The sequence below is a fragment of the Mastigoproctus giganteus genome, chromosome 1 (assembly GCF_048544385.1).
Source record: "Mastigoproctus giganteus isolate SK-2022 chromosome 1, ASM4854438v1, whole genome shotgun sequence".
Lineage (NCBI taxonomy): Eukaryota > Metazoa > Arthropoda > Arachnida > Uropygi > Thelyphonidae > Mastigoproctus > Mastigoproctus giganteus.
The window spans coordinates 148,365,793-148,386,037 of NC_143575.1; the positions used below are offsets into that span (position 1 = coordinate 148,365,793).

General features: G+C 39.0%; 1 protein-coding gene across 3 annotated transcripts in view; it reads left to right on the plus strand.

Moving 5' to 3' along the window:
- Nucleotides 1-7,621: 7,621 nt before the first annotated feature.
- Nucleotides 7,622-20,245, plus strand: part of LOC150091188 ((3R)-3-hydroxyacyl-CoA dehydrogenase) — a 30,599-nt gene continuing 17,975 nt past the window's right edge. Inside the window, exons 1-2 of one of the 3 annotated variants that reach the window (XM_090374598.1) lie at nucleotides 7,622-7,781; nucleotides 15,177-15,187. In XM_090374598.1, coding sequence (XP_090230724.1) covers nucleotides 7,622-7,781; nucleotides 15,177-15,187 — 171 coding nt within the window. The remainder of the gene's footprint in view (nucleotides 7,782-15,176; nucleotides 15,188-20,245) is intronic. The other 2 variants (XM_090374594.1, XM_090374604.1) reach the window with 2 other exon arrangements.

Here is a 20,245-nt window from a genome sequence, read left to right on the forward strand (position 1 = left end):
TCATGCCCCAGACCAGAGCAGCAAACCAATGGGCATAAAGGAGCGGGAGTGCGGTGGTTCGAGGGAGAACCGAAGGGGGCGATTCTCCAACGCATCACAGGCTAAAAAAAAAAAGAAAAAAAAAAAAAGCGTAAGTACGGAGCACGCATAGTGGAAGTTAAGTGAAACTCCTTTAGGCAAACATTTATCACGTGACTTGAGATCCCGTATTGACCGTATGAATGCCGCAGTCGACGAATCTGCATGAATGAGCCTCGGAAATATGAGACGTTCCGTTACCGAAGATCTTCTTATAACGTTCCGTTATAAGAAGATCATGACCTCGAGCTGCTACAATCTTCACATCGACCTTGAATCAAAACCGATCACACACGGAACAGACTGAACGAAATCATTATCCAGAAATTCTATTGAAATGAGCAGGAGCCTGAAAAACAAGATGCAGGATATTTCAGAGACTGCTGGGAGTCATTGCGGTACAAGTAAACACATGGGTTGTGTTAGGGTAGCTAAGAATAGGAACAGGGGCATGTATACTTCCGTGTACACCAATGCTAGGAGTTTGGTAAATAAATTTGATGAATTTGAGGAGGTATTGCTCAACGCATCAAAGGCGGATATTGTTGGGGTATCAGAGACGTGGCGTCACACAGATATAAGGAATGCAGAACTGGAATTTGGGGAGTACAATGTGTACAGAAAGGATAGACAGGATAGGAAGGGAGGAGGGGTTATACTATTAGTTAAGAAACACATAAAATCCAAGGAAGTGAAGCCAGTCGACATCGCTGGACAGTGCAGTGTCGAGTCAGTTTGGTGTGACGTAAGCACTGGGAGATCAAAATTGATCTCCCTATTTAATTTGATGAGTATAATAAGAAACTGTACAGAGAAATAGAGTGGGCCAGTACATCAGAGAGTCTTATAATGGGGGATTTTAATTTCCCAGATATTGACTGGAAGGCTTTTGTTGATTTATTGGATGATTGTTTTCTACATCAGCATGTTCGAGAGGCAACTAGAGGGAGTATTTAAATTCTATACAGTGGGACCAATTGAAGATGTTACCAACGGCGAATTCAAAATGGGAAGCATTCAAAGAACTTATCTTGGAAGCTACAAGGCTTTACATACCAACTAAGAAATATTGTTCAAGGTTCAGGCCTAAATGGATGTCAGATGAACTAATGAAATATATGACAGAAGAAAAATGCATGGGATACTTACAAATTAACACGGGACACAGAAGCCTATGATAGATACAAGTTGATCCGTAACCAAGTTACAAAGGAGATTAGGCAGGCGAAGGCAGATTACGAGATATCTTTGGCAAGGAATGCAAAGAAAAACAGCAAAGAGCTCTTTACTTATGTAAACTCTAGAAGGAAGGGGATGAATCAGATTGGTCCACTTGATATCGATGTGTCAACTGTTGATGATCCTGCTCAGGTAGCTAACAAACTAAATGAATATTTTGCATCGACATTCACATATGAAGAGTTAATCAGCGAGGGAAATGCCAGAGGTGTATTCAACTCTGGCAGAGAATCTTGTAATAACTGAGAGTAAAGTGGAGGAGAAATTGTTGAAGATAAACACAAGAAAGGCACTTGGGATGGATGAGATCTATCCAGTTCTATTAAAGGAGGCAGCAAAGGACGTAAGCAAACCCTTAGCCATAATTATGAGAGCTTCTTTGGGCTCAGGGGAGGTACCCACAAACTGGAGATGTGCAAATGTGACCCCAATTCACAAAGGAGGATCAAAGGCCGACACAAGTAATTATAGACCTGTGAGTTTAACTTCTGTTCCAGGAAAATTAATGGAGGCACTGGTTAAAGAACCACTGCAGAATCATCTAGACAAGACTTCATTTATAGCTCGGACACAGCATGGTTTTGTTAAGGGAAGTCTTGCCTGACCAATTTGATTGGATACTATGATGCAGTCACAAAAGAACTGGATGCAGGGAATAACTTTGATATTATATACTTGGATCTTAGAAAGGCTTTTGATACTGTTGCACATGGAAGACTGCTGCACAAATTGGAGCAGTGTGGCATTGGAGGCAAATTGTTGCTATGGATAAAGGGGTGGTTGAGGGAGAGAAGACAGAGAGTGGTAATCAACGGACACTGCTCATCGTGGACTAATGTTATTAGTGGAGTCCCTGAGGGTTCAGTGTTGAGTCCATTATTATTTTCTGTATTTATAAATGATATTGATGATGGTATATCAAGCTTAATGTCCAAGTTTTCAGACGATACAAAGGTTGGCAGAGTTGTCAAGGACACTACTGACACTATGCTGTTGCAACAGGATCTGGAAAGGTTGAGCAGATGGGCTGAGAGGTGGCAAATGAAGTTTAACATTAACAAATGTAAAGTACTACATATGGGAAATATCAACCCCAGAGCAACGTATCAACTCTGGTACTACATTGGCAGTGGTAGAGAATGAAAAGGACCTGGGGGTTATTGTGCAGGCAGATATGAAGTTCTCTGACAGTGCAGACGTGCTGCAAGAGTAGCTCATGGTGTCTTGTCAATGATATACAGGAATTTTTCTAGAAGGGATAAGGAGGTGATTATTCCCTTGTATAAGGCAATGGTCAAGCCACACTTTGAGTACTGTATACAGGTCTGGAAGCCTCATTTCAAGAAGGATGTAGAGCTGCTTTATCGAGTACAGAGAAGGGCAACAAGATTAGTGAATGGAACAAAGGGGTACTCTTACGAAGAAAGGCTTAAGTTTTGCAAATTACAGTGTCTGGAGACTAGGCACCAGCGAGGTGATCCGGTAGAGGTGTATAAAGCCTTGAATGGTTTGAGCATGCTCAGTGCTGATGAGATTCTTCCTCTTGCTCAGAATAATCACCTGAGATGGCATAAATTCAAATTGAGGAAAGACAGATGTAGGATAGATGTGCGGAAATTTGCCTTTAGCCAGCGGGTAGTTGGTTGGTGGAACAGACTTCCATCCCTTGTCGTGGAAGTTCATAGCCTAAATAAATTTAAGGCTCAGCTGGACAGGTATTTCGAACGACCGGAGGGGTGAAGTCGAAGTGGGTTTCTTTTTTTTTTTTTTGGGTGATGCTGCATAAGCTTGCTTTCTTGCATCATATGCCTCTACTAATGCTAATGCTAATGTACATTTAAACTGTACCTGGATGCTTTGGTGTGTCTTAAAACCCTATTTCCCCTCCTAATGTGTTACTTGTTGAATAATTTTATGGAGTACTTCTGGCAGTCGGTTTTGGCTTCTTCGCTTTTCGTTTACGACTGGGATTCGATGACGCTTCATCGTTTTTATTTGCGGTATTAACTTTCACGACTCCTTCCAAATTCGCTTTTAACAATTCTGGGGAGATGTAAGGCTCTGAAAATGTGGATGGACCTTCTCCAGCTTCTGTGTTCAACTCCATCGCACGCTGTAATTTCTTTATGGAGACTTTAGGACCTCCGCATATTTTTTTACGCTGTAATTTCTTCTGCTGTCGAAATGGGTTAGATCCCTCCTTTGTACTCAATGGAGGTGATTTCGGTGGTCGCATTGCACGTATACGTGCTCTATACGCCTTACAACACTCCCTAGCTGTCTTCGACATGTTGAATTATAAATTTTTTTCCGTCGAAATATTTTATGAAATTTTCCCAATGAATTTTTATGATTTTTTTTTGTGAAATAGCATGACGCAATCGATAGGGGTACTGATTGGGTCATGCGTTGCTCGTGACTGCTACGGTTTAGTACAATAGTGTGGAGAGATGAATCATTTCGTCTCGCATTTTCTTGACGATTTTTGTTAATCCACGGACGCATTGCACGTACACGTACACGTCTCTATGCGCCTTACAACGCTCACTACAATGGACCTCAGCTTTATCATTGGTTCACTGTATTTTCAAATCACTTTTCAATGGACACTCCATAACAAAATACTGTTCACTATACAATATGTAGTCATTGTGATCACGTTTACGAATTGAATTTTAATTCTATTAACGGCAGAACTAATAAGCGAAAATAAGAGTAATGTTATCCACAAGCTATAAAATTAAAGATACAAAGAGAGATTTATACTTTACCAATTGAAAAGAAAGCAGAAATTCAACTATACCATATGTTTGCACATGGTCACTCTCCTATTTATTAACCGAACCTAACGGTGCTTAGGTTTAGTGATTTTACATGAACCGGTTCATTCAGCATGGTACAATAGTTGGCTGGTTAGATTGAATGTAATGGATTTACTTATGGCTACTTATAATATGCCTCTACTAATGGTAATGCTAAATTGCGTGTGCTTTTGCTGAACGAAAAACCAGAGTTTCTGGAAGAGAAAACCATGCTATCCTCGCCTGAGAACCACTATCTCTGCCACGTTGTGTGTACGGCCCATAAAAATTGCTCACTTCGTCCACTGGACTCGAAGTCGGCTCTTTTCCACCCGGTGTGTGGAGGATGGTGATTGTGATGATGTGTGGAGGAAGTGGATACCTACATATTGTCCACTCACGTGGGCAATATGTAGGTATCCACTTCTTTCTTGTCGATGAGTATTATGTTCGGTCTGTTGTTAGCGATCGTCTTGCGTTATTATGGCTCGGTCCCAGTACGGTTTGTAAATTACGGCCTCAGGTTCGTACTTGTAATACGTACACTTTCTTTTATCAAATGGTGTTTTCCCCTGGCTTCTGATATGTTATTCTGGCCCCCTGGTCGTGTCTGTGAGTGTACTCCGCCACTTTCATCACGCGGTGATGTGCTGCATTGTTTCTGAGTATCAGGCGGCGTTATTCCTAATTTAGTTCTCCATAGGTTCCGCAAAACTCCTTGGTCGGGAGGACTTTGTTGCTCTTCTCTTGACTAATGTTTCTGTAGAAGCCTTTAGTTTTCATCCAATTTTTTTCACTCTAGTTTTCATAAAATATCTGGTTGTCTGTTTTCCTTCAACCATTCTCCTTGTATCGGTAGTCTCTTACTGATTGCAAAGAGTCTCTGCTTGAAAGTGTCCAGGTATTCTTCAGTCTTCTTATTATGGGTCTCGTATTTTCTGTGTATATTGTATTCTTGATTTGATCTTCACTTTTCTGGCAAGTTCTTTACTTCTAATATCGTTTTGGTCTATTTTGTGCTATAGTGTCCCTTCCCAAGCTGTCAGGTGGTTCCCTGTCTTTGCATTTTGTTTTCTGTTGGACTTAGGTTTCTTTTCGGTTCATCGTTGCCATGGTGACACAATAAATGATTGTTCCTATGGTATTTAGTATTACTTCGTCGTTCTTGAGGTTATCCGGTATTATTTTCCATTGAGGTGGTCTTTGACTTGCCACAGGATTTTGTTGGTTCTCTGTTTTAGTATGATGTGTGGATTTTTGGCGGGGGGGTACATACTCTCGAATTCGGCTAGGACCTTTTTCCACTCTTGTATTCTGGATATCGCGATCTCGTCTGTTTTTACTTCAGCTGCTCTGGGTTGTAGTTCTTACGATTATTTCTCCTCCAGTTCTGATTCGGTTGTGCTCCTATTCCTTGTGCTTTATTTTTTCCAAGATTGAGGCGTTATCATATTCTTCGTGACGATGGTCGATCTCTAGTTTACTATTCGCTTTTTGTTGACTTGAACCGGAAACCATTCCAACCACTTGGTACGTGGTTTCATCCTCTTTGTTGTCATGTCAATCCGTAGCTTCATTTATTCTAGTATGCTCATATGATGAACAATTCATTTTGATGTTCCCACTTCATGCGCTGGCTGTTTTCTTCCTTCCTGGGTGGTCACTAGCATAATTGCGCAGTAACCACCTCCAGTTGTTGGGCTTCACGACCTCGCCCTTCCCTTGTGGTAGTTATATGGGTGATAGTGCCACTTGCTCCACTGTCATCCTCATAACACTATCCCCGACCTTTCGAACTGATCCTGTGCTGATGACCTAAACGCGAGTGACCTTATCTTTCGCCACATTCATCGCAGTAGGTTCAATATTTCTACTTCTCATCTTTATACAGTCAAAAAAAAAAAAAAAAAACTGTTTTATTAGGGTCACCCGGAAAGTTATTTCCACTACCCATGTGTATTTTTTTGTCTGTAAAGTGCGTGTGTTCTCTGGTCAATTTTCTGAACGAAAAACCACGGGTTCTGGGGGAAAAACCTTGCTATCTACACCTGAAACCAACTAACTCATCCACGGAGTGAAAAAGCCCATAAAAGTTCCTCGCGTCGTTGACGATATTTGAATCCGGGCCTTTTCTACTTGGTGTGACGATAGCACTGCAGACATCTTCATACAACTAGTGAGGTGGAGTTTTGCATCCAGTGGCTAGTGGTAGTTATTGGGAGGAACATTAGATGGCGCCACTCTCCACAGGCTTTAGCCATAATAACTACTTGTAACTACTGTGGGAGTATTTCGCTGATGCGACTTTCGCGAATTTTTTTTTATCCTCTTAGGGAATCGAACTCGCGTTCAACGCATTGGTAGTCCGGGGTTATAACCACTGGGCTAATCGCGCCCTTGATTATTATCATCTTATATTTTCGCCTATTCTTTTACTGTCAACTTTAATGCTGTAAACCCTTCTGCCAATTCGTATGATTTGCGTGTGTGTTTTGTTCCTGGTACTGTACCCATACAGTTATTCTCTTGGAATACTTGTTTTGTATTTTCCTCAACCCAACCTCTTCTTGTCTTGGTACTTTTGCGGTATGTCACTGTTCATCTACTCAGAGTTTTGGCAATAAACTGATACTGATTGAGATGTCTTCAAGAAATTTAACTTATTTTATTTTCTAGTAATTTTTGAATTTATGTAATTCTTAGATGTCAGAGCTGCAATGGCTCAATACGTTCTACGTTATATATCAATTAACTTTATGATCTACTATAGAACACTTTTGTGCTGATACTCTCCATGTTGAATTAATTATGCAAGTAATTTACATGAATTCTTCACACTCAGACAAAATCAACGATCCAATGCACCACTGAACGGAGGCCCGCGGACAACTCCAAAATACATCTAATCACCAACTCAAATTTTTGAATTACATCAAAATTCAGTAAATGCATGTCGTCCTCACCCCAACTTAGAATCATGGTCCTTCATGCGCATGCGCCAAGGTAGCAACTAATCTCCATGCTATAAATTCCGTCACACAAACCATGGTTTCACTTTATTGTGATCGTGACTTTAGTCGGAAAACCTCGTCCGCTTTAGGGAAATAAAAGAAAAAAAATTTATTTCTTAATGTTTCAGAGGAAGGTTACAAAATTCCTTTAATTTTTTTACTTTTGTTTTAAAGTGTTTAAAGAATGGACTTATTGTCCCTCAGATTTGGGTTGGTGATTCGATGTATTTTGGGATTGGGTTTGGGGTCCGCGGGCTTCCGATTCCGTGGTGCATTGGATCATTGATTTTGTCTACGAGTGTGAGAAAGTCATGTAAATTATTTGCATAGTTAATTCAACAACGGAGAGTATCAGCACAAAAGTGTTCTTCAGCACATCATAGAGGTAATTCCTCCTAACTAAAGTAATTCTTGAAGTACTGTACGTATTTTATTATTATTTTTTTTTTTATGCCATCTAGCGGAGTTTTCAGTTGGAATCATTAGAGAAAAATGGCGTCACAGTTACTTTCAGGAAGACTAGCTCTTGTAACAGGTGGGGGTAGTGGAATAGGATTAGCAGTCTGCCAAACATTTGCTCGCGAGGGAGCTAAAGTTGTTGTGGCTGATATTGATGGAAATGCAGCAAATAGAACACTTCAGAGCCTTTCAGGTTTGATATATTTTTTTTTTTTTTGCCAGCTTTTAGTGAGTGTGGATCCCCATGGGCTCACATCTGGTGAGTATGGGCTTGTCACACCCAGAGTCCTGAGCTGGATATCGTCATTCTCCTCTTTCTTGGTGATTCCCTACTACTTCTGACTCTTGTTTTTTTCTCTCTCTCAGGGTAATTTCAGAATTTTTTTTTTTTGCTGGTGCAGCATAAGCCTCAGGCTTTCTTGCACCATACAGCTAATAATAATAATAAGTTGTAATGGGTGACGTTGTCCACGATTTTAATTAAAAGATACTGTACTTAGTTTGAATCTGGATGGGTGGAAGAAAAGTTTAATGAGTTTTTTTTTAATATCCTAGCAGATAACCGAGTTTTTCGGCCTCAGACGGGATTAATTCTATTACGTAAAATAAAAAAATCCAAGCAAACGCATGTGGCATTGCTTCTGCTTGGATTTTGCCTGTGTGTGTGTGTGGCAGACTGGCGAGAGCATGCGCGGCACTCGCTGAATTAAAAATAATGAAAAATAACATCTTTCAGTATTTCATATACTTTTAATATGTTTTCAGTTAGAATTTAAAATAAGTTTCTTCATTTTTAGAAAGAATAATGAAATCTAAGAACTCTCAGTAATTGTATATTTTTAACATGTTTAACACTTCACGACCAGATGGCATGTTAGTTACTATCAGCTCCGACTTGGCTGAGCATGTGCTTCGGGCACTGTATCTGTCCTTTTGTATTCTGGCAATGCAGTACGTACTCGCAGTAATTTTTTTTTTTTTTCACTCATCTATTCTGGGAATATAGCTAGGTAAAACTCCAGATCATGGGTGCTAGTCCATATTTTGACAAACGGACAGGAACAAAGCAGTGATTGGCAGGTGCCACTCACTGCTTTCCCCTCCCACTGCCCTCCTAGGTTGATGTAGAGTGATAGAGGCATGTGATGCAAGAAAGCAAGTGTATGAGCTTATGTAGCATCAGAGGAAAAAAAAAAAGCAGTTTCACAGAACCATTCCCTCTAAAAATTTATCCAGTTCCTCCTTTAATTTATTTAAGGTATCAACACAATGACAGATGGAAGTTTGTTCCAGCAATTAACCACCCACTGACTAAAGGCAAATTTACACACGTCTATTCTACAGCTGTCTTTCCTCAATTTGAATTTGTGCTCCATCAAGTTTGTAATCTGAGCAAGCAGATCAATCCCATCAGAATTCAGCGTGCTCAACCTATTCAAGCCTTATACACCTCAGTGAGATTACTTTGCAGGTGCCCAGTCTTGAGCTGCTGAAATTTGCAGATCTTAAGCCATTCTTGGTAAGAGGACTCCTTTGTTCCCCTTGCCAATCTTGTTGCCCTTCTCTGTACATGCTCAAGCAACTCTATGGCCTTCAGACCTCTATGCAGCACTCAAGACATGGCCTGACTATTGCCTTATACAAAGGGATAATTACCTTCTATTCCTTGCTAGCAAAATTCCTCTATATCATTGACAATACCCCATGACGTGCTCTGGCCGCCTGTCTGCATTGCTTAGAAAACTTCATATCTGACTGCACAATTACTCCCAGGTTTTTCATTTTCTACTACCTTAAGTGTAGTACCACACAGTTGGTGCTTTCCTCTGGGGTTACTTCTACCCATATGCAGTACTTTGCTGCATTTGTCAATGTTAAACTTCAGTTGCCATTTCTCACCCCATCTACCCAAATTTTCTAGATCCTATTGCAGTAGCACAGTGCCATTAGTCATTAACAACCATGCCAACCTTTGTATCATCTACAAACTTTGACACTAAACCTGATATACCTTCATCAATATCATTGGTGAAGGTATAAGCCTAGGGTCTTCTCCCCCCCCATTTGCCGCTGTTTTTAAATCGGGAACTCGTTTTCTGATTTTAAAACAGCGGGATGGGTAGGATAAACACCCTACCTAAGCTCCCCCCCCAATGACACAAAACAATCAGAAAGAAAGTGCCTTCACAATAATCACCCAATCTCAGAACCCGACTTTACAATTACTCCATTCTACAATCATGCCCACTGTACAGAGATAAGTGGTACCTAAATAATGGAGTTAAGCCAATAGCTATTTCAACGTGTTTTCAGAAAGAATGAAAAACAATTTCCTGACTATATATGAATTTGATTATAAAAATAATAAAAGTAGGTAATTATAAAAAGAATAATGGAAATAATTAATTATTATTAATTTTTAATTAATAATAACAGACATTTTGTATTACCTTAAAATATGACTATATTTTGTGATTAATTGTAATAATTTGTATATATGGCACATTGCAGTGTTACTAGTTAATGTATAAGACACTTGCCTTTAAATCATAAGGTCCTTTTCCTTCTGTGGGTGACACTTACCTTTCTGTCATAGGGTCCTTCTGTGGGAAAAAGTACTTACAATCAGAATGAGCCTGTATACCCGTTAAATTTAAGGTGTGTGTGTGTGTGTGTGAGAGAGAGAGAGAGAGAAAGAAAGAAAGAAAGAGAAAGAAAGAACTCTTTCACTGAGGAGATGGCATACACATTTTAGCATTAGCATTAGTAGAGGCATATGATGCAAGAAAGTAAGCTTATGCAGCATCAGCCAAAAAAAAAAAACCCATCCACTTCACCCCTCCGTTTGTTCAAAATACCTGTCCAGCTGAGCCTTAAATTTGTTTAGGCTATCAACTTCCACAACAAGGGATGGAAGTCTGTTCCACCAACCAACTACCCGCTGGCTAAAGGCAAATTTCCGCACATCTATCCTACATCTGTCTTTCCTCAATTTGAATTTATGCCCTCTCAGGTGATTATTCTGAGCAAGAGGCAGTATCCTATCAGAATTGAGCATGCTCAAACCATTCAAGGCTTTGTACACCTCTATCAGATCACCTCGCCGGTGCCTAGGCTCCAGACACTGTAATTTGCAAAACTTAAGCCTTTCTTCGTAAGAGCAACCCTTCGTTCCGTTCACTAACCTTGTTGCCCTTCTCTGTACTTGTTCCAGTAACTCTACATCCTTCTTGAAATGAGGCCTCCAGACCTGTATACAGTAGTCAAGGTGTGGCCTGACCATTGCCTTATACAAGGGAATAATCACCTCCCTATCCCTGCTAGAAAAATTCCTGTATATCATTGATAAGACACCATGAGCTATTTTTGCAGCCCGTCTGCACTGCTCAGAGAACTTCATATCTGCCTGCACAATTACACCCAGGTGAAGAATCTGTATCTAGTGCTTCATATACTGGAATGTAGACTGACATGGGACTTCAATTTTGTTTTCATTCTGTCAAAACACAATAACTAACACAAGAATTTTTAAGAAGGCCATTTTATAAAATGCTTTCACAACAATGCCATCAACTGGAATTCTTCCATCTCTTCAAGGACAAAGTACTGAAAAATCACCTTATAAATAGATCATTAGAATGAAGGTCCATAAGCCCAAAATTGGAGAATAGCATCAGCCACTGAATTCCAGGAATAAGTTCTCTTTTCATCCTTTGGAGATTGAATAGTAGTATTATTAGTGGCAAGCAATGCAAGCTTATATAATATCAGCCAGAAAAAAAAAAAAAAAAAAAAAAAAAAATTCCGATTTGACCTGTAATTCTCTCCCATACTTTGTCTAGTTTATCCTTGAATTTATTTAAGCTATCCACTTCCACAACAGATGGAAGTTTGTTCCAGTAATCAACCACCCGCTGGCTAAAGGAAAACTTCCACGTATCTATTCTGATAAGAACTAGTGCAAATTGTTCCTCCTCCCTCGGTTTGAATTTATGTCCCATTGCGTGTAGTGTGAGCAAGAGGAAGAATCCCATCAGCATTTGAGCTTGCTCAAGCCATTCAAAGCCTTAATCACCTCAATCAGATCACCTTGCAGGTGCCTTGTCTCCAGATGCTGCAATTTACAGAACTGAAGCCTTTCTTAGTAACAGTACTCTTTTATTCTCCTCACCAATCTCATTTGCCCTCTCTATCTCTTCCAGCAGCTGTACATTCTTCCTAAAATGAGGCCTCCAGATCTGTATGTAATACTCAAGATGTGGCCTGCCCATTGCCTCATACAGTGCAATAATCACCTCCTTATCCCTGCTAGAAAAATTCCTGTATATTGTTGACAAAATCCTGTGAGCTGTCTTGGCTGCCTGTGTGCACTGCTCAGAGAATTTCATATCTAACTGCACAATTATCCCCAGGTCTTTTTCAGTTTCCACTACCCTCAGTATAGTAGCACACAGTTGGTATGTTACTCTGGAGTTAGTTATCCATATGCTGTACTTTGCATTTTTCAATGTTCAACTTCAAATGCTGTTTTTCAGCCTAATGGCGGTTCAACCCCTTCCTTCTACTATTAAAATATGCATAGAACTTTTTGCTGTTTTTCTTTGCATCCTTTGCCAAAGATTTTTCATAATCTGCCTAACCTCTTGTGACTTGATTACAGACTAGTTTATATCTACTATAGGTTTCTGTTTTATGTTCATCCCATGCATTTTTCTTCTCTGCCATGAGTCTCATTAGTTCATCTGACATCCAATTAGGTCTAAGCCTTGAATAGTATTTCTTAGTTGGTATGTAAAGCCTATTAACTTCTATGAATAATTCCTTTAATGCTTCCCATTTAGAATTTGTTGATGATAATGTCATTGGCCCACTGTATAGAATTGAAAACTGTCTGAGACCACTGTTGTCACCTTTACAAAAGTACTCTCTCTCTCTCTCTCTCTCTCTCTCAGGGTAACACGGGAACTTTTTTTTTTTCCTTGTGCAGCATAAGCCTCAGGCTTCCTTGCACCATATGGCTATTAATAATAATAATAATAATAATAAAACCCCTTGCTTTTACCCTTGAGGGTAAGGTTGGTAGAATCGCCTTCCTACCCACAACGGGTGGAAAAGACCTGAGTTTGAGTCCCATCAGTGACGTGAAGAATTTTTAGACATTTTCCACAGCATTTCCATGGGACAGCATGGTTTTTTTTTTCTCCTGGAAACTTTGGTTTCTTATCCAGAAAATTGATCACAGAACACAGTTTACAGACAGTATATACAGCAATAAATATGGCCTTAGTTGCCAATGCTCCTAAAACTCTATTACAACAACCCTTGATGGAATTTACATCCTTAAGTATATATGACATCAATACACTGTGATAACTGCCACCTATTACTTGCGCAGGTATACTTGCGTGTACACCAATGCTAGCAGTTTAGTAAATAAATTTGATGAATTTGAGGTATTGCTCAAAACATCAAAGGCAGATATTGTTGGGATATCAGAGACGTGGTGTCACACAGATATAAGGGATGTAGAACTGCAATTTGGGGAGTACAACGTCTACAGAAAGGATAGACAGGATAGGAAGGGGGAGGGGTTATGCTATTAGTTAAGAAACACATAAAAACCAAGGAAGTGAAGCCAGTCGACATCGCTGGACAGTGCAGTGTTGAGTCAGTTTGGTGTGACATAAGCATTGGGAGATCAAAATTGAGAGTAGGAGTGTGCTATAGGCCTAATGACTCTGATGAGTATAATAAGAAACTGTACAGGGAAATAGAGTGGGCCAGTAAATCAGAGAGTCTTATAATGGGAGATTTTAATTTCCCAGATATTGACTGGAATTTGGGGGCTGGTCACTCACACACGAGCAGGGCTTTTGTCGATTTATTGGATGATTGTTTTCTACATCAGCATGTTCGGGAGGCAACTAGAGGGAGTAATACTCTTGATTTGATTATCAGCAGTGATTCTTCATGCATTAAGAATCTGCAGATAAATGAACCACTAGGTGGCAGTGATCACAGTGTGCTGAAGTGGGATTTACTCAAAGAGGTAACTACCATTAGGGGTAAAGGGAAGGGTTATCGCTTCCGTAAAGGCGACTACGATGGACTGAGACAGTATTTAAATTCTATACAGTGGGACCAACTGATGATGTTACCAACAGCAAATTCAAAATGGGAAGCATTCAAAGAATTTATCTTGGAAGCTACTAGGCTTTACATACCAACTAAGAAATATTGTTCAAGGTTTAGGCCAAAATGGATGTCAGATGAACTAATGAGGCATATGGCAGAGAAGAAAAATGCATGGGATACTTACAAATTAACACATGACACAGAAGCCTATGATAGATACAAGTTGATATGCAACCAAGTTACAAAGGAGGTTAGGCAGGCGAAGGCAGATTACGAGAAATCTTTGGCAAGGGATGCAAAGAAAAACAGCAAAGAGTTCTTTACTTATGTAAACTCTAGAAGGAAGGGGATGAATCAGATTGGTCCACTTGATATTGATGGGTCAACTGTTGATGATCCTGCTCAGGTAGCTAACAAACTAAATGAATATTTTGCATCGACATTCACACATGAGGAGTTATTCAGCAAGGGGAATGCCAGAGGTGTATTCAACTCTAGCAGTAAGCTACAGAATCTTAAAATAACTGGGAGTAAAGTGGAGGAGAAACTGTTGAAGATAAACACAAGAAAGGCACCCAGGGTGGATGGGATCTATCCAGTTATATTAAAGGAGGCAGCAAAGGAAGTAAGCAAACCCTTAGCCATAATTATGAGAGCTTCCTTGGACTCAGGGGAGGTACCCATAGACTGGAAATGTGCAAATGTGACCCCAATTCACAAAGGAGGATCAAAGGCTGACACAAGTAATTATAGACCTGTGAGCTTAACTTCTGTTCCAGGAAAATTAATGGAGGCACTGATTAAAGAAGCACTGCAGGATCATTTAGACAAGACTTCAGTTATAGCTCAGACACAGCATGGTTTTGTTAAGGGGAAGTCTTGCCTGACCAACTTGATTGGATACTATGATGCAGTCACAAAAGAACTGGATGCAGGGAATAACTTTGATATTATATACTTGGATCTTAGAAAGGCTTTTGATACTGTTGCACATGGAAGACTGCTACACAAATTGGAGCAGTGTGACATTGGAGGCAAATTGCTGCTATGGATAAAGGGGTGGTTGAGGGGGAGAAGACAGAGGGTGGTAATCAATGGACACTGCTCATCGTGGACTGATGTTATTAGTGGAGTCCCTCAGGGCTCAGTGTTGGGTCCATTATTGTTTTCTGTATTTATAAATGATATTGATGATGGTATATCGGGCTTAATGTCCAAGTTTGCAGACGATACAAAGGTTGGCAGGGTTGTCAAGGACACTACTGACACTATGCTGCTGCAACAGGATCTGGAAAGGTTGAGCAGATGGGCTGAGAGGTGGCAAATGAAGTTTAACATTGACAAATATAAAGTACTACACATGGGAAACAGCAACCCCAGAGCAACGTATCAACTCTGTGGTACTACACTGACAGTGGTAGAGAATGAAAGGGACTTGGGGGTGGTTGTGCAGGCAGATATGAAGTTCTCTGAGCAGTGCAGATGGGCTGCAAGAGTAGCTCATGGTGGCTTGTCAATGATATACAGGAATTTTTCCAGCAGGGATAAGGAGGTGATTATTCCCTTTTATAAGGCAATGGTCAGGCCACACCTTGAGTACTGTATACAGGTCTGGAGGCCTCATTTCAAGAAGAATGTAGAGCTGCTGGAACGAGTACAGAGAAGGGCAACAAGATTAGTGAATGGAACAAAGGGGTGCTCTTACGAAGAAAGGCTTAAGTTTTGCAAATTACAGTGTCTGGAGACTAGGCACCAGCGAGGTGATCTGATAGAGGTGTATAAAGCCTTGAATGGTTTAAGCATGCTCAATGCTGATGGGATTCTTCCTCTAGCTCAGAAAAATCACCTGAGAGGGCATAAATTCAAATTGAGGAAAGACAGATGTAGGATAGATGTGCGGAAATTTGCCTTTAGCCAGCGGGTGGTTGTTTGGTGGAACAGACTTCCATCCCTTGTGGTCGAGGTTGATAGCCTAAATAAGTTTGTCTCAGCTGGACAGGTATTTTGAACAAACAGAGGGGTGAAGTGGAAGTGGTTTTTTTTTTTTTTGGCTGATGCTGCATAAGCTTGCTTTCTTGCATCAAATGCCTCTACTAATGCTAATGCTATTGGTTTTTTTTTATCTGCAGACTCTTAATGCAGGAATGATCACTTCTGATAATCAGATCGAGACTAACTCTGTCTTGTTGTCTCTCTGTCATGCTGCTATATAAAAGTCATCCAGTAGATCCACAAAAGTATTGCTAATGTGTCAGTGACCAGCCCACAAGTTCCTGTCAAAATACTATCAGATGATTCCATGTCAAGTGGCCTAATTTTGAAGATGGTCCCTGCTTGACCATCTTCAATTTTGTTGAAACTTGGTGTAGATGTTTAAACAGGTTTCTAAAGAAGCTGTACAAAATTCAGTTTCAAAATATAGTATGCTTGAGGCACCAGCACCTTTTTTTGTGGTTTTGCAATTTGCTCTTGTGTTACACAGAGCAAATTGCAAAACATTTTCAAAGTTTTAAGTGTTACTGTTGCACAACATTGATAGGTAGTGCTCTGAAACTTGGTATACCTAGTTAACTTTTGGCAGAGAATAAAAAACTTTTGGTGTCTAGGCTCAAAAACCTTCACATTTTTTACAATGCAGTCTAAAACTGGCACCAAAAGTTTGTTGCAACAAATTTAAGCAAGATTTTTAAAGTCATAACTTTGAAATAAAAACCTTTGGTACCTTCTTTGCGCATTCCATTTAATATCTGCATGAATTCAGCCTAACTAAATATGAGCTCTTATACTTGTTTGCTGGCTGAGATATTTTCCTTCAAAGATACTCAAAATTTGACCTATCTTTAGGGGTAAATATCTTAATGTGGCACACCTTCAATTCTCTTGTTTTTGTCATCATTGGAAAGAGCAGGTTTTAAGCAACAAGAATCATGGTTTTTCAGTTTTGTCTTGCTACTTAAGGCCTAAAAATGACCTTAAACATTCTATATTTTCCACATAATATTTGAATACTTATTTGATGATGAAGTTTGACATCTCAATAAGGACAGAACTATTGCATTTAGAAGAGTGAAATTTTCTGCAATTACTCTGCCCTTTGGTTTAAGGAGAAAGGATATATTGCCAATGCACAAAAAGATTTGTGTTTTTTACAATGGGGGGGGGGGGTGTAAATGGCAAGAAAAGAAATTGCATGGGTTTCTTTAGTGCAAGTTCCCAAGCCTGAAAATTGGTCTTTATTCAGGATTCCAAGCATAAAGCTGATGTTCTATTGTTTTCTAAGCTTGAAAGAAGTTATAACTGCAACAAAATTTATTTAAAACACAATACAGTTTGAAATAAGCAAGTGAGTGTGAAGATATTGAATCACTGCTTCTTAATGGACTGGAATTTTTCATTGATGGTTGATATTACTATAGCAATAATTTGTTGTTCAGGAATCCAGCAGACATCTTGTCTAGCAGGCCAGTGAAATGAGTGAGCTGCTCCATGAGGATGCATGAAATTTACCAAAACATCATGTTATTATTATTAGCCGTATGGTGCCTGAAGCTTATGCTGTACCAGCTAAAAAAAAAAAAAATTCTGAATTACCCCGAGAGAGTTGGAAGTAGAAGGGAATCACCAAGAAAGAGAGGAATGATGATATCCAGCTCAGGACCCTGCGTGTGCTAAGCCCATACTCACCAGATGTGGTTCTTCAAATGAAATTTCAGAAATATTTCCAATCCACTAATTACTGTCATAAATACAGCCAATGTATTGGCCTTGTTGTAAATTACGTTGTAAATTAATAATTGGCACATATTGAATATTGGTTTCACTAGTCTGATCTACATGAGCTATAAATGATGGTGGTGTCATTCGATACTCTGCAAACACGAATCTGTCTTGCATCAATAGGAATGAAGTGATGATTTTTTCTTGTTCCAGCAATAGTATGACTGTCTATGAATCTTTTCTCTTGAAATGGCCTTACTTTCTCAATTTCCTCTTTAGAAACAAAACAGAATTTTATTCCAGTCACATGCTTGTCACAAAATTCAAACATGTTTCTTGTTGTCAGGATTCGGTTTTCAATTAGGCATTGGAGACTTGCATGTGCTACCAATTGTTTTATTGTTCCACCAGTTCCATCACATGGTGACTTGCCATGGCTAGTGCCAAAGAAATTCCATTCAGCACTGATATCAGAATCCTTCTGATGATGACACAAGTTAATAAAATTCTTGAAATTCTTGTATTGAGCTGCAGAACCATCACTGAAGTAGTAAATGTGCCTGATTTCTGTCATGAAACTCTTCAAATATTCAAAAGTTGGTTAGAAAAACATGCACTGCAGTTGTATCATGTCGAAGGTAGTCGCTGATTATGCAGAAACTTATATTCTGAAGTTCAACATCCTTGATAAATGACAAATGGATGCAATGTAGCTTGGCTATTCTCCCACTGGAACTCTTGAACAGTATCTTGGTCAACAAATGACCAATCCTCCTGTCATTAGGCATTCCTTTGTTGACTTCAAATGGTAGCTTTGATGTTTAGCAATGTATTGGTGACAGGAAAGGTTAAATATATTTGTACTGAACTCTTCAATAAAATCTGTTGTTAATTGCTTTTTGTCCAGTGTATTTCTGTCAGTGTGTATCCATTGCTTGAATTCAATAATATCTTCTGGTTCATTGTTTTCAAAAATATTCTCTAGAAACTTTTTTTAATTCATCTGTTCCTGGACATTTTTCACACCAATGAAGCATACAATTTTTTGACTCCAAATCATAGAATGTTTTACCAATGAGAACCTTGTAATCACATTCAACAGGACTTGCTGCTAGCATTAACTTGACATTTTGATGGATTGTGCATACACATACAGAATGTATTCCTGGTGCACCAACTATGACACACCACTTGGGTCGAAGTTCACAAAATTTAGAAAATCCAATGTCAGATCCATTTCTATCTCGATAAGTTATAAACATTTCCTTCAAGTTGCTGAGTAGTAGTCGCTTTTGAACTTGCATTTTTATTCCATCTGCATTTCTAATGGAAATGTAATCTTTCTTTCCAGGGCATATCCGACTAAATTCATCATCTTCAAAAAATTCCATTACCTTTTTTCTTTACTTGCTCAGAAAGCTTTTTTCCAGGTATGGCCATGATTCCTTCTTCTGCTTTAAGTTTTCTAGCTTCCTTGACCATTCTTTCTGAAACACTCAACTCTTCCATGTTTTCTTTATGGATCAACTAACTAGAGCTAGTGTTAATATTTGAAGTACTGTATTTCTGAATGACTTGATACCATCAACTTTTCTTTCAATTCTTTCAGCAGCTCATTGTAATCTAAGCAGTTTCCACACTGATGACTTGCACTTGGCTCCATGAGGTCATTTGGATCCAAGCCACCAATAGATACAATTTTACTGGCAATTACATCTTGTACTTGACTTGCCTTCCTTTTGGCATAGCCTTGTGAGTCTCTCTTAGCCATTTGCTGAAATTTCAGAGGAGAAATACCAATAGCTTGTGTTCAAGCTTTCAGTCACCTGCATTTTGTCATCATGGTCTTATCCAGATGAAGTTGATGTTTCTGCTGCTGCTTTTCGGCACGATGGGCACAGCTTCTGGCCTGGTTTTATGTCTACCTTTGTTAGGTTTTTCAGGTAGGCTGCCATTGACAAATCAATTGGTTGTAAACTTTTTTTTTTCACCATACGATTTTTCTTCTGTGAAGGATTGCAACATGAATGCTGCAAAAATGCAAATTTTGTCAAAAGCAAAGCTTCATGATGTAGACATTGTCTTCTTCACCCAGTTTTAATCCACAATGTCGACCTATCAGCTGTTCTTCAAATTCTGTAAATAATTTTACAGATGACATTTGGAATTATCCACCAAAATCTTCTGATTCCATGGCTTTCATGCTGACTAATAAATGGATGTTTCTGCAAGCAACGAAAACTTAACTTTATTACAGTCAAACAATAAAAAATAGAGGAACAAAATAAACAAACTGTTCATCATAAAGATAAAACACATTAATAATGGCATGGTTCAAATATCAGCTATTTATACTTTTGTATGATTCTAGAATTTTTCAGAGTTCTAGAATTTTAGAATATTCTATAATCCTTGGGTATTCTTCTAGAATATTCCAAAATTCTAGAATATACTCTATTTCTAGATTATTCTAAACATTAGGCAGGATTCAGGAAGTGTTCTGCAACAAAAAATATCTCACATCACAATACGGCACATAAAACTACTTGATGTTTTGGCTTAATTTTAAGGCCTTAAGTGCAAAGACACAAAACAGATAAACCATGATCCTTATAGCTGAAACTCTGCTCTTTCCAGTGGTGGAAAAAATTAGATTAGTATTAGTAACGGCCGTATGGTGCAAGAAAGCCTATGGCTTATGCTGCACCAGCCAAAAAAAAAAAAAAAAAATCCGAACAAAACAATGATAAAAACAAAAATTAAATAAATAAATAATAATAATTAATAAATAAATAAAAATAATAA